Raw genomic sequence first — 13,493 nt, 5'->3', positions numbered from 1 at the left:
TTCTGCTGCCTCTTGTGAGTTGTAATGTAACGGCTTCTTCCACAGGGATCATTCGATCACAGGAACTTTCTACAGCGTCACAGGTTCTGTGGGTTTCCTCTGCTTCTGTGATGACCTGTGGTCTAGTTGTACAGGGAGACGTTGGACCACTGAAACAAAAGATAAGGTTTGTTGAACTGTTTTTAATGATGTAGTTCTGCAGAGAACGGGCCGCACACTGCGGTAGTGGAATGTAACAAAGAACAGTGCTGTTATTTCCTTTTTAAACTTTCTGCCTCTTATAACAAGACTTGTCTCCACGTCCCACCACTGTCCAGAAATGAAGCCAAAATATTATGGAGGAAAAAGAGTCTGCGAGGTTGTGACTTAACTAATTTAAATTCACTAGGAAGCACTTGAACATGTCACTAAAATGACACTAAGCATCTCAAATGTTTCCATCATGTCCAGAGACCTGGTTTACAACCTATATTGTAGCCAACCACCAGGTGCCGATCATGACACTGGCTTCGCTGTAGTGGAGCAGTCATCTTTACACTCCACTTCAAATGCAGTTTTACATTTATTCAACAGCTTTAGTTGTTAAGGTTTAATTTTTCTACACACAGATCATTTGCTTTTATTGATAATATATGTTAATATCAACTGATCAAACAGCTACACAATGATCTACCACTACACTAAGATGCTACTTACATCAGTAACAGACACACTCATAGGAGCCATAATGTAATACCGTATTATGAGTATGTTTATTGGTGTTACTTTACATACATTTGCTAATGATACTTCCTCAGTAAATTAACACTTTAAGTGCAGGACTTGTTTTTTTTTATTGCAGCTTTGTCACTTTTACATCAGGAAATGATATAAAAACAGGACGTGTGTTAACGTGTAACATGGTGAATATTTCAGAAAGGCAGTTAAAGACCCCCTTCTTCCCACGTCAAGTGGATCATGCTGTCCTGTGATTTCTCCTCATAAACTTCTGTAAATAAAAACCAATATTCTTTATTACAATAAACACATTTTGAACAAGAGAAACACTCAGGGAACTGTAGCGCTGTGCTGTAATGTTCAAATCATTCATAAATCATGAGGACGACAGATTCATTGAAGACACGGTGCTTTCACACCACTGTCATCTTCGCTCTGAACAAGTAAAAGCCTGATTTCTCAGGATGGTGTGGTTTGGAAAGTGATGGAGGCCTCGTCACTCACTTGATGTATTTTCCAGACGCATCATGAGAACGATGAAGTTCTTCAAGGAGGTGGATATGGATTCTGTGTAACGCAACATCACCTGCTTCCGGGTGAACTCGCTCACATCCGTCCCTGGAACAGACCCCAGGATAACATGACAATTACTCTACACTTGTAAACATAATGCATGTCCCCCCTCTTCATTTTGCACAGATTTAAATGAGGTTAACAGCAGCATTGATTAACAGCATCACCTGCAGCCTCAAGAGCCTTATGGAGCTCAATGTCAGACAGGGATCCAGTCTGATTCAAATTAAAGCAGTTGAAGATTCGCTGCATTCTGGATGAGCTGCAGAGGTCACTAGCAGGCCGACCAGCCAGGAGGGAGTTGCAGAAGTCTAGGTGTGAGATAACCAGGGCCTGGACCAGAACCTGCGCCGCCTTCTGAGTGAGAAGGGGACACGTTCTCCTGAAGCATGTATCTAGATAGATAGATAGATAGATAGATAGATAGATAGATAGATAGATAGATAGATAGATAGATAGATAGATAGATAGATAGATAGATAGATAGATAGATAGATAGATAGATAGATAGATAGATAGATAGATAGATAGATAGATAGATAGATAGATAGATAGATAGATAGATAGATAGATAGATAGATAGATAGATAGATAGATAGATAGATAGATAGATAGATAGATAGATAGATAGATAGATAGATAGATAGATAGATAGATAGATAAATACTTTATTAATCCCGAGGGAAATTCAGAACATCCAGTAGCTTATACAGTTAACACTTAAAACACCTCACTGACATACATACATAAATCACATACGGAGAATATATATACAGATACAGGAATGGGATGCAATGATGTGATTGTGTCAGTGTCCAGTAGGGAAGTGTTCTTGTGCAAGTAAAATAAAATAAAAAAAATATATATATATATATATAAAAAACAACAAAAATATATACATATATAAATATATAAATATATAAGAATAAGAAGTGGTAAAGTCCGTGCATGGGGGAAAGCCAGTAAAGAGATGGACAGTGGGTTGGTATATAATAATGAGATGAGAGGAGAAGAGTAGAGAGTAGAGAGTAGAGAGAAGGGGAGGGCAGACTGAGGTAGACTCATGCAGGGAAGATCACTCCCCCCCCTCCTTTTCAGCATGGTGTTATAACGCTGAATGGCCCTGGGGACGAAGGACCTCCTCAGCCTGTCCGATGAGCATGATAGTGACAGGAGTCTGCCACTGAATATGCTCCTCTGTCCGATGAGAGTTCTGTGTAGTGGGTGGTGCTCGTTGTTTAAGATAGTTCGCAACCTACTCAGGGTCCTGCTCTCCGCCACTGTTGTGAGGCCGTCCAGTTCAGAACCAACAACAGCTCCCGCCTTCCTCACCAGCCTATCCAGTCGCCTCGCACCCCTTTTCTTTATGCTGCCTCCCCAGCACACCACAGCATAAAAAAGGACGCTGGCAACAACAGACTGGTAGAACATGCAAGGTTGGTGCAGTGATGCTGGCAGTAAGGTAGAGTTGACTGTCGAGTGCCAGACCCAGGTTCCTAGCAGTCTGGGTGGGAGCTAACATGGAGTTGTCAAAGTTAATAGTCAGGTCGTGGGTGGAGAGTCTTGTCAAGGCTAATTTTCCAGTGGGGTGCAGATATCCAGAGAGATGTCAGTCAGACAGGCAGAGATTCGAGCTGTTCCCTGTGTTTCAGATTGGGGAAAAGAGAGGATTAGTCGGGTGTCATCAGCATAGCTGTGGTAAGAAAAGCCATGTGATCATCATGTCCTGATAATGTAGTTTTATTTCTATCATAGACCGTTACCCTTCTGGTAATTGTTACTTTTAACAATGTGAACATGAATGCATTGTGAAGTACTTAAAGGATTAGAAAGGTATTTGCCGATATATGTGGAGTAAAAGTGACAAGTATCCAAGAGTAAATCTACTTAAGTACAAATACATGAAAATATGCAGAAGTGCATTAACTAATTTAACTTTGATTAACTTTTGAAATGTTTTGACGGCATGTAGGATATACATCATCTCACCATGATGGTAGTTATCATTAAGGAGCCTCTGGAACAGCGTGGCTATCAGGTCACCGTTCTGACATCACACACACACACACACACACACACAAAGATCAACAACTGTGAACGACTGATGGTAGAAAAGGAAGAAAATTGAAGATTGGGGAGGAAAAGACATGATACCTGATCAACATATTGGTTGAACTTGGTGGGCCCCATGTCAGCGTCCTCATCAATGCATTTGTCAGAGTTCCTAAAGATAACGACATTGACCTGAGTTATTGTCTAAAATTGATGAGATCATGGACCAGACATCAAACTGGCTAAAAACAATTGGTCCCACTGATGTACAGCGACAGTCTTTATTTCCTCGGGATCAGTTGAGTTGTCGTGTTCATGGTCGTCGTGGGGACTGGAAGCAGAGAAGATTGTGTTGAAAACAATCTTTTAATGGTCGTCATTCATTAAGTTTCTATTGAAACTTACGGGAAATGTTACATATCATGGTGTGTCTTTACCTGGTCTTAGCCTTATCCTTGATGTAGACGGTGAGAACGAAGTCTGCGGTACTGTAGGGTATCTTGGTGGAGGGGATGATCACGTACTCTCCGGGCTCCAGGCTGAGGAGCTCAATCAGTTCCCTTTCATAGGTGTATGAGCTCTGCTTCTCAGGGGGATTTGCGTCAAAGAAGGGATTCTCCAGACGTCCTTTTGGGGTCTGAAAGTTAACGAACCATAATTAACGTAATGAAGTTGTTGCATATTCAGGTGACTTATGTGGATTGTTGTGTTTGCAAAAGTGGAGCATTATATGTGTTTTTTTGCACTTACCCCAGGTGGAATCTGTCAGATGTGAAATGAGAAGAAGTGTCATTATTCAAATCATTAAAAAATGTTTTTGTTAGCCTGGTGTGGTTTTTTTTCTCCATATCTGGATTTTGTAGCATTTGATATTTATGGATAAAATACAAAATGCCGACCTTAAAGATGGTCAGTCCAGCTGGGTAGAAGCGTTCCTGTAGGCGGTTCATCATCTCAGGTTTCTGCATCAGAGAAATCAAGATGTTTTTATCTCCCGGCTCCTTCTCGTCTATAACAGACACCTGGATGCGATACTGGGGATTTGTCTCGAAGGTAGCTGCAGGTAATAAGACGTTTTATCTTTTAGAGACGCACAAGAAGAAACAACAAACATCTTGACCTTGTGATCATGGTTCAAGACTTAAAAGAATGAATTGATCTCACAGTCAGCGATGCTGCCGCCTGCGGACTCCCCTGCCACCCAGCTGCCATCGTAAGTCATGCACGTCCACTGGCAGTTGAAGTCCCCGTCGATGAAGTTGGGGTTCTCACAGCACATGGACACCTGGAGGAAGTTGTGACAGAAGTCCTCCAACTCCATCCTGACAAGACAACACAGAGGAACGACGAGAGAAACACAAGAGGTGAGAAATTTAATAATAGGTCAGGTAATTAATAGGTCTCCTTTTCAAAAATGTACACAAACTAGTACTAGTAATCAGAGGTGTAAAAAGTACTGACATATTGTACTCAAGTAAAAGTACCTTTACTTTGATGAAATTTTACTTAAGTACAAGTAAAAGTACCCATCTAAAAATCTTCTCAAGTAAAAGTAAAAAGTAGTTCATTTAAAATGTACTTTAAGTAAAAGTTACTTAGTTACTTCCAACAACTTGATGGGCGCCGCTCCTATACAGTGCAAAAAAGGACAAGGGGTCATAAATCCAATCCAAAAACAGGTATTTTTAATTTAAGGAGATCTTTACAAAATTGAGGGATTGGAAATTGCAAACAGTTTGGGGTTTATACACTATATGGACAAAATTATAGAAAATTCAGGCGTTTCATTCAGTTCCATAGCCATTGGTTGGACCAGGCCCCTTAGCTCCAGTGAAGGGAAATCTTAATGCTTCCGCTTAACAAGACATTTTGGACAATTTTATGCTTCCAACTTTGTGGGAACAGTTTGGGGAAGCATGATTCTGCCCCAGTGCTTTGGGATGAGCAACAACGGAAAAGGCGAACCAGGGCCTCTCGTCCAACATCAGTGTGTGACCTCACAAACAGCTCCTCTGGATGAATGGGCAACAATTCCCACACACAAACTCCAAAATCTTGTAGAAAGCCTTCACAGAAGAGTGGAAGCTGTCATAGCAAAAAAAGGACCACCTCCATATTAATGCCTATGGATTTAGAATGCGATGTCATAAAAGCTCTTGTAGGTGTAAGGTGTTGGTGTCCAATATACGTTTGTCCATATAGTGTCAAATTAAAAATAATTTCTGAGACTACGAAGACACACTCATTGTATTTTGGTGCGAAACACAAACTTGAATTTGGTTCCATTTACCAGAACTCTCCATCGTGGCGCTTTGCCTGATCTTCTGTATTCAACAATTTCCCCATATCTGACCTGAGAACAAGGGGACAATAAATGGATGAAGATGAATTCTTGGCAAAATAAATAACAAATAAATAAAAGCAGTTCTCAGTTGTAGTGCTCAGCGAGTTTGTCTGTGTACGACTTTAATAATGTGTGAGGATTTAGGATTGATGTACCTTGCACCCCACTTTCCCATCCACTCTTGTCCGCCCCAAGGGTTCATGATGCGCACCAGCTTCACTTTGGAGCCCAAACAGTCGACCTTCCGATGAAATTATAGATATGGTGATAAATGTTCAGTCAGTGCCAAGTTATCACTCACAAAATCTGTAACCCTTCTTAGTTGTGATAAATGAACACATGTTCGTTTGCAGCTCCACAGTTTACCTCAGTGACACCTGTGAGAGAATAGGAGTGTCCAATCACCAGTCCGTTGTCTCCTACACTGTTCACCTGCTTATCCTGAAATAAACCAAACCATTAAATACAATGAGGGATTTTAATTTAAATGTCTTCTCAGATTTCTGTTCTTACCCCTGTTGGAGTTGTGCAGCAAATCATGGACTTGCACCTAGTGGCTCTGCTGAGCGTAAGCCAGAGCTCTTCATCGTGGTCTTTGTCGTGAGCCTCCCCGAGTTTGTAGGTGTTGTAGACCCCCCCGCTGAAATCCTTGAAGGCCTCTGACGGCAAGCCGAAGTTCATGTCATCGTATGAGCCGCACACTCTGAAGCAGAAGGAAAAACGTATGTTTGTAATCTGAAGTCAAAGTCTTGATTCTGGTATTTGTGTCCAAACTGTGACTTTACAAACGGTTAAACGTCCGAGTGAGTGAGTCTGTTACGTACTTGGCGTAGGCTTTCTCCAGCAGGGGGACCCAGAAAATATTTCCTCCTTTGCAATGCACAGAGAGTAAAAAGTTGTTTGTTGTGGGCAGAAGGTCGTCAACGACCACATCGACCCACTTGCCGTACCTCCAGAACTGTCACAGAGAGGACATGTCTGAAGTGAAATCATTTAACACAACAGTTTTGATACAATCACAACACTTTAGGTCCTTACCCTGAAGTGAAATATTCCTGCATGGCCCTCGAAGGACTGCTCTATTGGCACCACTTTGGCTATCATGCGTTGATTGAAGGTCAGTGAGGAAAGTGCAGACAGAAACCAGCAGTTACCTGGTGAATAAAGAAAAGAAAATGATTTTCCACAGTTCACATTGTCACCTACACAAGCTACTACTAGTGAAAACCATAAAACTTTGCTCACTGACGTAGCCTTGACCGAAGTCAAAGCGGGAGGCTCCCTGGGGGAAGAAGGTCGGCTCACTGCTGTTGTTTTGTCTTTTCAGGAGCTCCTGGACAAGACAGCAAATACAGACAGGCATATGAACTCAAGGAAGACACAGGAAATGCATTGAAATACAAATAAACATGGATATGATCTATTTACATCAGGTTTACATATGGGAGAAAAAACATTTGAAAGTTATTTACAGTTGGTCGAAGCCACTCCACTCCAGGATTCGGCAGACCCCCCAGAGAGCGGCTGTTAGGTGGGAAGGCGTCGTCCACAAACAGCGTCCCACTGCGGAGGTGCTGCTCATTCAGCAGTGCGTAGTCTTGATGATTGAACTTTGCCGGGTTGGAGGGGCTGCCCACCCTGCCGTCTTGAAAACGCAGGTTGATGATAGAGGTGCACGCTCCACATTCAGGCATGCTGACCAGAGGCTTCAGGAAAACTCTGACCGACAAAACAAACCGTCCTTCTCCTTCATCTATCTGGAGTTGAATTTGAAAGTGTATCTCAGAGGTTGAGTGGACACAACCACCCGTTGGACGCCTGCAACCGGCTGCTGCTTCCTCATGAGACAGGTAAGTAGGGAGTGTCTAGTGATGTCCTTGCAGCAAACTGTGTCTCTCACTGCATCTTACACAAGCCTGGAATGAGACCTGCCCCCAAAACTGCCGCCGGACGAGTGTGTAATTTTGTTCTCATGCAAAGACACGTTGACAGACGGCCAACAACAACAGACGCCAGTTGAAAAGGTCTACATGAATTTCACGTTCTTTGTACTTCTCAAAACTATTAGACTCAAACAATGCCCCCCCCCCCCTACTTACTCTAAGTGCCAAAAACATGAATGAACCTGTTTTTCATGTCTCAATGGACTCAAATCCATATGTAAATTTTAAAACTCAGGTTTGACTGTATATGAGTTTTCAATCCCAAATTTCATAATCTGAAGCATCTGATGGGAAATAATTTAACCAACAAAACAAAAGAAAGCCTGGATTATTATATTTTAGTTGTTTTGAATTCAAAGTAACTGCCACAAAAATACAGCAAATTACTTTTATTAAAAATGTTACAGGATGATTCAATTGCTTAATCGTTTTGAATGTTAAATGACACTGAATTATATGTAAACAAAAAAAACAAACATGCACATCCTGTAGCTGAATGTTTGTATTTGTAACTGCAATTGAAAAAAATCATTAGGTTGGATTAAAACATTTTTTTGTGATCATTTGTTGTTAAGTGGCAACTTTTGCTGCCTGACTTTTTTTTGCTGCATTGTATGAATGTGTTTCTTTTCTTCTCTTACACTTAATTTTGATAAAAGATAAACAGGAGAGTCATGTTTGGAAGTTGAATTATGACACTAAAGAAATCCGCTGTCGAATTATGAGTTTTGGCATCAGGTCAGTCCACAGATGCTCTTTGTTGTAATTTAAACATCAGTCAGAGAACCGGCATGAGTCAAACACTCCACTGGTGCAGGTTCTGCTGGAAAAGCAGATATTACCAGTTCAGGGCTTCGTGAAAGGTGAGACACGCCCCCGGGACAATTTGAGAGGCCCCACTAAACACACAAGACACAAGAATGTGTTTGTAAAAAAGGACTGAATGAGTGAAAAATACATAAACATCTGATCCATACTATGTGGCTGACTCTATTATGACGTGTCACTTGTTGTAGAGAGCAATTTGATTTGCAGGTAGAGTTGTGTGAAATGTTCTGTGGCCGACTTGTTTAACATGCATTGTTCAAACAGAAGCTTATATTGACAGTGGTCAAATATGAAAGATGGTGTTTCAACAGGAAAAGTTTTCCAAACGCTGACATTTTTTTCCAACTCCTTTAATTCTTAATTTATGTGAGTAAGAAGACTTAAAGAACACCAACCTTTTACTTGTGAGTGATTATGTGAGATCAAATTAGGAAGAAAAACTTAAATTCATGCTAAAGGTTGTTTTTTTGTGTGATCTAAGGATGTAAACTAAAAACAAATGTAAAGCGTGTTCATATCTTATTCTTCCCATAGTATTGGATCACACTTTATTTAGTAGAAAATACAATGTCACTCACGAGTGCGTAATTACACTAAGGCTTACAATCCCCTTATGAAACGACATTTCAATTCACTAGATCCAGACTTTATTTGGACACACAAGTAAATCATTTATAAATGAAACAATTAAAAGAGAAGACCCATAAAACATCTGAAACATTTGTTTGTGAGGATTTTTTTGTAATATTTCTAAAGGACTTGTAAAATATCTGCTTAACTAAATAAAATAATTTTATTTGTGGTCAAGCCATGTTAAAGTTAAGAAACGCAAGTGCAAAAAGGGTTCGTCATGTCACTTTTCAGACTACCGATTTGATTCAATACATCTTTAATGAAACGCTGTGTGGTTAACCCTTTGTGCATAGCATATATATGCTGTGGTCAACACCAATCACTTTTTAAGATTTCAGCACACACTTGTCAGCCTGGTGGATCAAGACAGTGTGCTTTTCTGATAAACCCGAAACAATTGTTACAAGTCAACATGTTTACTGTCAGTACAGATGTTTCACCACAGAGGCATTTAAACGACCTCCCTCAGTCGGTGTAAATGACAGGTGTCGTTCAGAAGCATCCCAGTTATTACATCGAGCTGCTATAGGTGAGGCGCCAGTTATAACACATTTACATGCAAATTGTTTTTCCATAGGTGTAACGTTTACAGGTCTCAGGAACAAGCTGTCAATACAACTTGACTCATGTCACACATTAAGACACCATAGCTTTGGGTGTGATAGATTTTGAATTGAATGTTTGTGATTCCAATACATCAATTATGAACTTAATATGGTGTCTCTTTAGGATACAATGGCAGGAGTCAAAAGGGAAACAAATTGGGCAGAGGGTTGTGATGTGAATTTTAAATGTAACATGTAAACTAGGGACATTTGATTATTTTTATTCAAAAACACTGATTACACAAGTGGGAGGTACAAAGAGTTTCATCAAATTAGATTAAATCATTATTCTCAGCCTGAAGAGACCTTTGGTTTAGTTGGAATTGTTAGATTTTTTCCCCAATTAACACCAACGCAAGTTGAGTCTGGTGATAAGGACCAGTGCGTTTAGTCAATTTAAGGACTGAGGTGCTCTTGGTGAAACTGGCATGACTGGGAGCTGCAGTATGTGGAGACGAGTAAATATCATGTGTAATATAGTGGATAAATATACAATTCAGGCCATTTTGATACAAGTTTTTTAATAAAAGCACTTTTTAAGAGTGAAATACATTTGAACAAACACAATGACATTCATCTTCAGCCAAGTTTCCATGATTCCTGTGATCTGCAGAAGAAAAAAAGATTCCAATTAGAGAAGTGTATAAAATGTATTCTGTGTTTAACTGTTAATCTGCAGTCACATCTAGTGTTCAGAAAACCGATGATCACCACTGACAATCTGACGGTAATTCCAGCTATTTCAGTTTAAAGGTTCATCACAACACTAGTCAGCCTTTCATGTATGGAGCTTTAAATGGGCTGTACCTGTTTAATTTGCATACAAAAAAATATAATATACTTACAAGATCTCAAGGTGATGGAGAAGGTCCACTCTTTCGGATCAATCCTTTTCCAGGGAATCTTTCAGGACACCAACTAAACCTGAAGAAAAACCAAAATGGTTAAGAACTCGAACATCAAGTTGAGACACGTTGCCATTGATGCATTTTGTGTTCAGAAAACCGATGATCACCACTGACAGTCTGACGGTAATTCCAGCTATTTCAGTTTAAGGTTCATCACAACACTAGTCAGCCTATAATGTAATAAAGCTTTAAATAGGATGTACCCGTTTAATTTGCACAACAAAAATCTAAATATACTTACAGTATCTCAAGGTGATGGGGCAGATGGACCTTTAGATGAATTCCTTTGCAGGGAATCTTTCAGGACACCAACCAAACCTGAAGAAGAAAAACCAAAACGGTTCAGAACTAGAACACCAAGTCCAGTGGAGACAAGGTGCATTTGTTGCATTTTGTGTTCAGAAAACCGATGATCACCACTAACAATCTGACGGTAATTCCAGCTATTTCAGTTTAAGGGTTCATCACAACACTAGTCTGCCTATCATGCAATAAAGCTTTAAAGAGGATGTACCTGTCAGTCACTGCATGGCAGACGTCAGGATCAGGTCGAGGAGACGACTACTGTAATAAAAACATGAAATTAGAACAAACACTTTCAAAACACAATCTTTTTAAACAAACAGCTTTTAAGACTCAGAAAAGTGGATACAAATAAAAATCATCAGTTCTCACATACAACAGAACTTCCTATTCCAGGATTTCATCACAGAGAGCAAATTAGCCTTTTAAGCAACTCACTATTGTACAACACGAGTCAAGCCACTTGTTCTTGGGGTATGAACTAATTTACCAGTAACTGATTAATCAACTGCAACAAGTTGAGGATATTATCGCCACAGGTCAAGTGGAGTTTGATTTACTTGGATGTATTGAAAGATTCATGTCAGCTGTGAAAAGACTTAAGTGTTACAATCAGCCTTTGTGGAGTCAGTTTGAAAATCTTAAAATGGAGTCTAGCTGTTTAAACATTTTCACTGTACAACCATGAGCTTATAAGGCTTCTCTGCATACATTTTTAATGGGGATTAAAAACTAAATTAACTTACAGTATCTCAAGGTGATGGCGCAGATCCACATCTCTGGATGAATTCCTTTCCAGTGAATCTTTCAGGACAGCAACCAACCTGAAGAAAACAAACAAACATGGTTAAGAACTCGAACATCAAGTCCAGTTGAGACACTTTGCCTTTGTTGCATTTTGTGTTCAGAAAACCGATGATCACCACTGACAGTCTGACGGTAATTCCAGCTATTTCAGTTTAGGGGTTCATCACAACAGATGTTTGTAGCGTTTATTTAATATAAAATAATAAACGTACCCACTGCTGCGAACATCAGGAGCATCGTCCGGCTTCACGTCGTATGGAAGCTCCGGCTTTCAGCTTCAGCTTCCAGGCTCTTGAAGAGGCACATTCTGATCTGGGTTTTAAGAGATTTAAATAGAATTAGGTGACATCCATGTTATAAGAGAAATTCTAAATAGTTCTGTCATTTCAGGCTCAGAACAGTGATTGAGTAACATCGTCAGTTGTCGCATCGGACGGCACTTCCTATTCACAGTTTTCATCACAGACACGGCTGCACTGAGACAAGGTGTGAACGTCTCTCACCTCCTGCTGGAGACATCATGGGACTTCATCATGAGGGTTGGGCAACTCACAGGAAGCTGCCACCGTGACTTCCACCTGAGGAAAAAACATGTTCAGGATTAGAGATTAAATAGACAAAGGAAATCTGGATTTGAACTTTCTACAATTGAAGTCTGCATCTCAATAGTTGTAGACGTGTAGTTTATTTCACTCAAAGACCAATCTCACTCTTTAAATACAAGTGTACACGCTGTTTAATATGCATCTTAAACAACTCAGTGTAATGTCTTTCGATCTCCTTATACTTACAATATTTTGCAAATATCTCCATTAGCACACTTCTTAACAGCTAGGTTGTAGTTCAGTGGCAACTTCTATATCACATCTCCTTGACTCCTTTGACCTTTTATTAATATGCTGCTTCATTTGTTTAACTGTTTTGTTTGCTACTAGATTCCGGAACTTCCCTTGGGATCAATAAAGAATCCAATTTAAAGTATCACAATAATCAAGCAGTGCAGGATGAAATCAGACTTCATAAAGAAAGTGACGCATCATTCCTTATTGTAAAACACCAGAAGACAAAGAGATAAAAGAGAGAACTCACATCTTTTCTCTGGTCTCCATCGTGGTCGTCCTCTCCACGTGGCCGCCTGAGGCCTGGCGGGAAATAACCTGAGTTCCTGTTTCTACTGAGAATAAAACCTACACTTAGAGTCACTTGTTCTTCGTGAGAACAGTAAAGTAAACTTGGATTTTCTGGACTCAATGAAAAGTTCAGATTAACCCGCAGAGTTGCTGTACGTCTGAGGAGAAGATGGAGGAAGGAAAGAGAGAGAAACCTGTCGATGCGCCTTTTTATACCGTCTGAGTGTCGCGGAAAACATACGTCACAAACCCACGGAAATGGCGCCGTGACGCCACCTGCTGCACCGGAGTGTGAACAGCACGGCTTTATGTCATATTTCTATAATTTCTTATAATTATATTTTATTGCTTACATGTCTGTTACATACATATTTTAGATCATTTTGGGGTTACTATTATTTTTTATTTAAAACCATGACTCTATTATCAGCACTTGTATAACAGTGTAAAAGAACAAGTTGAGATGTTTCACTGACAACAATTATGTAATATACTAATCTGGTAATTAGTACATGAAGCATTAAGCACTCAAAAGGCACTTCTGGCAAGAATGAGTGTTATAATATGGGAAATATATTTAAGTGTGTATTTACAGACGTCAGTATTCATGATTGAAAATCAACAATTACTATATATTATATCACCTCAAT

The 13,493-nt window shown here is 39.9% G+C and overlaps 1 protein-coding gene, 1 long non-coding RNA gene and 6 other non-coding genes across 8 annotated transcripts; all 8 read right to left on the bottom strand.

Moving 5' to 3' along the window:
- Nucleotides 1–122: 122 nt before the first annotated feature.
- LOC133019800 (calpain-1 catalytic subunit-like) lies at nucleotides 123–7,380 on the bottom strand. Its single transcript, XM_061086371.1, has 18 exons — nucleotides 7,159–7,380; nucleotides 6,932–7,019; nucleotides 6,725–6,840; nucleotides 6,511–6,644; nucleotides 6,200–6,389; nucleotides 6,053–6,127; nucleotides 5,842–5,927; nucleotides 5,633–5,695; nucleotides 4,507–4,664; nucleotides 4,242–4,399; nucleotides 4,093–4,104; nucleotides 3,780–3,979; nucleotides 3,605–3,673; nucleotides 3,445–3,514; nucleotides 1,458–1,635; nucleotides 1,222–1,335; nucleotides 938–988; nucleotides 123–151 (listed from the first exon to the last, which is right to left on the bottom strand). Exons 1-18 carry the CDS (start codon nucleotides 7,378–7,380, stop codon nucleotides 123–125), a joined length of 2,013 nt encoding a protein of 670 aa, XP_060942354.1.
- A 2,819-nt stretch (nucleotides 7,381–10,199) lies between these two features.
- Nucleotides 10,200–13,011, bottom strand: LOC133019436 (uncharacterized). Its single transcript, XR_009682876.1, has 8 exons — nucleotides 12,803–13,011; nucleotides 12,217–12,291; nucleotides 11,926–12,025; nucleotides 11,653–11,730; nucleotides 11,118–11,167; nucleotides 10,845–10,921; nucleotides 10,541–10,619; nucleotides 10,200–10,302 (listed from the first exon to the last, which is right to left on the bottom strand). It is a non-coding gene; the product is annotated as an uncharacterized LOC133019436 (long non-coding RNA).
- LOC133020035 (small nucleolar RNA SNORD65) lies at nucleotides 10,386–10,459 on the bottom strand. Its single transcript, XR_009682909.1, has one exon. It is a non-coding gene; the product is annotated as a small nucleolar RNA SNORD65 (small nucleolar RNA).
- Nucleotides 10,690–10,762, bottom strand: LOC133020036 (small nucleolar RNA SNORD65). The gene has a single exon (XR_009682910.1). It is a non-coding gene; the product is annotated as a small nucleolar RNA SNORD65 (small nucleolar RNA).
- On the bottom strand, nucleotides 11,000–11,073 carry LOC133020033 (small nucleolar RNA SNORD65). The gene has a single exon (XR_009682908.1). It is a non-coding gene; the product is annotated as a small nucleolar RNA SNORD65 (small nucleolar RNA).
- On the bottom strand, nucleotides 11,238–11,317 carry LOC133020029 (small nucleolar RNA SNORD49). The gene has a single exon (XR_009682904.1). It is a non-coding gene; the product is annotated as a small nucleolar RNA SNORD49 (small nucleolar RNA).
- Nucleotides 11,809–11,882, bottom strand: LOC133020037 (small nucleolar RNA SNORD65). The gene has a single exon (XR_009682911.1). It is a non-coding gene; the product is annotated as a small nucleolar RNA SNORD65 (small nucleolar RNA).
- LOC133020041 (small nucleolar RNA SNORD49) lies at nucleotides 12,109–12,180 on the bottom strand. Its single transcript, XR_009682914.1, has one exon. It is a non-coding gene; the product is annotated as a small nucleolar RNA SNORD49 (small nucleolar RNA).
- Nucleotides 13,012–13,493: the final 482 nt, after the last annotated feature.

This window comes from Limanda limanda, chromosome 14 (assembly GCF_963576545.1).
Source record: "Limanda limanda chromosome 14, fLimLim1.1, whole genome shotgun sequence".
Taxonomy (NCBI): Eukaryota; Metazoa; Chordata; class Actinopteri; order Pleuronectiformes; family Pleuronectidae; genus Limanda; species Limanda limanda.
This window is presented reverse-complemented; position numbering and strand designations above follow the sequence as displayed.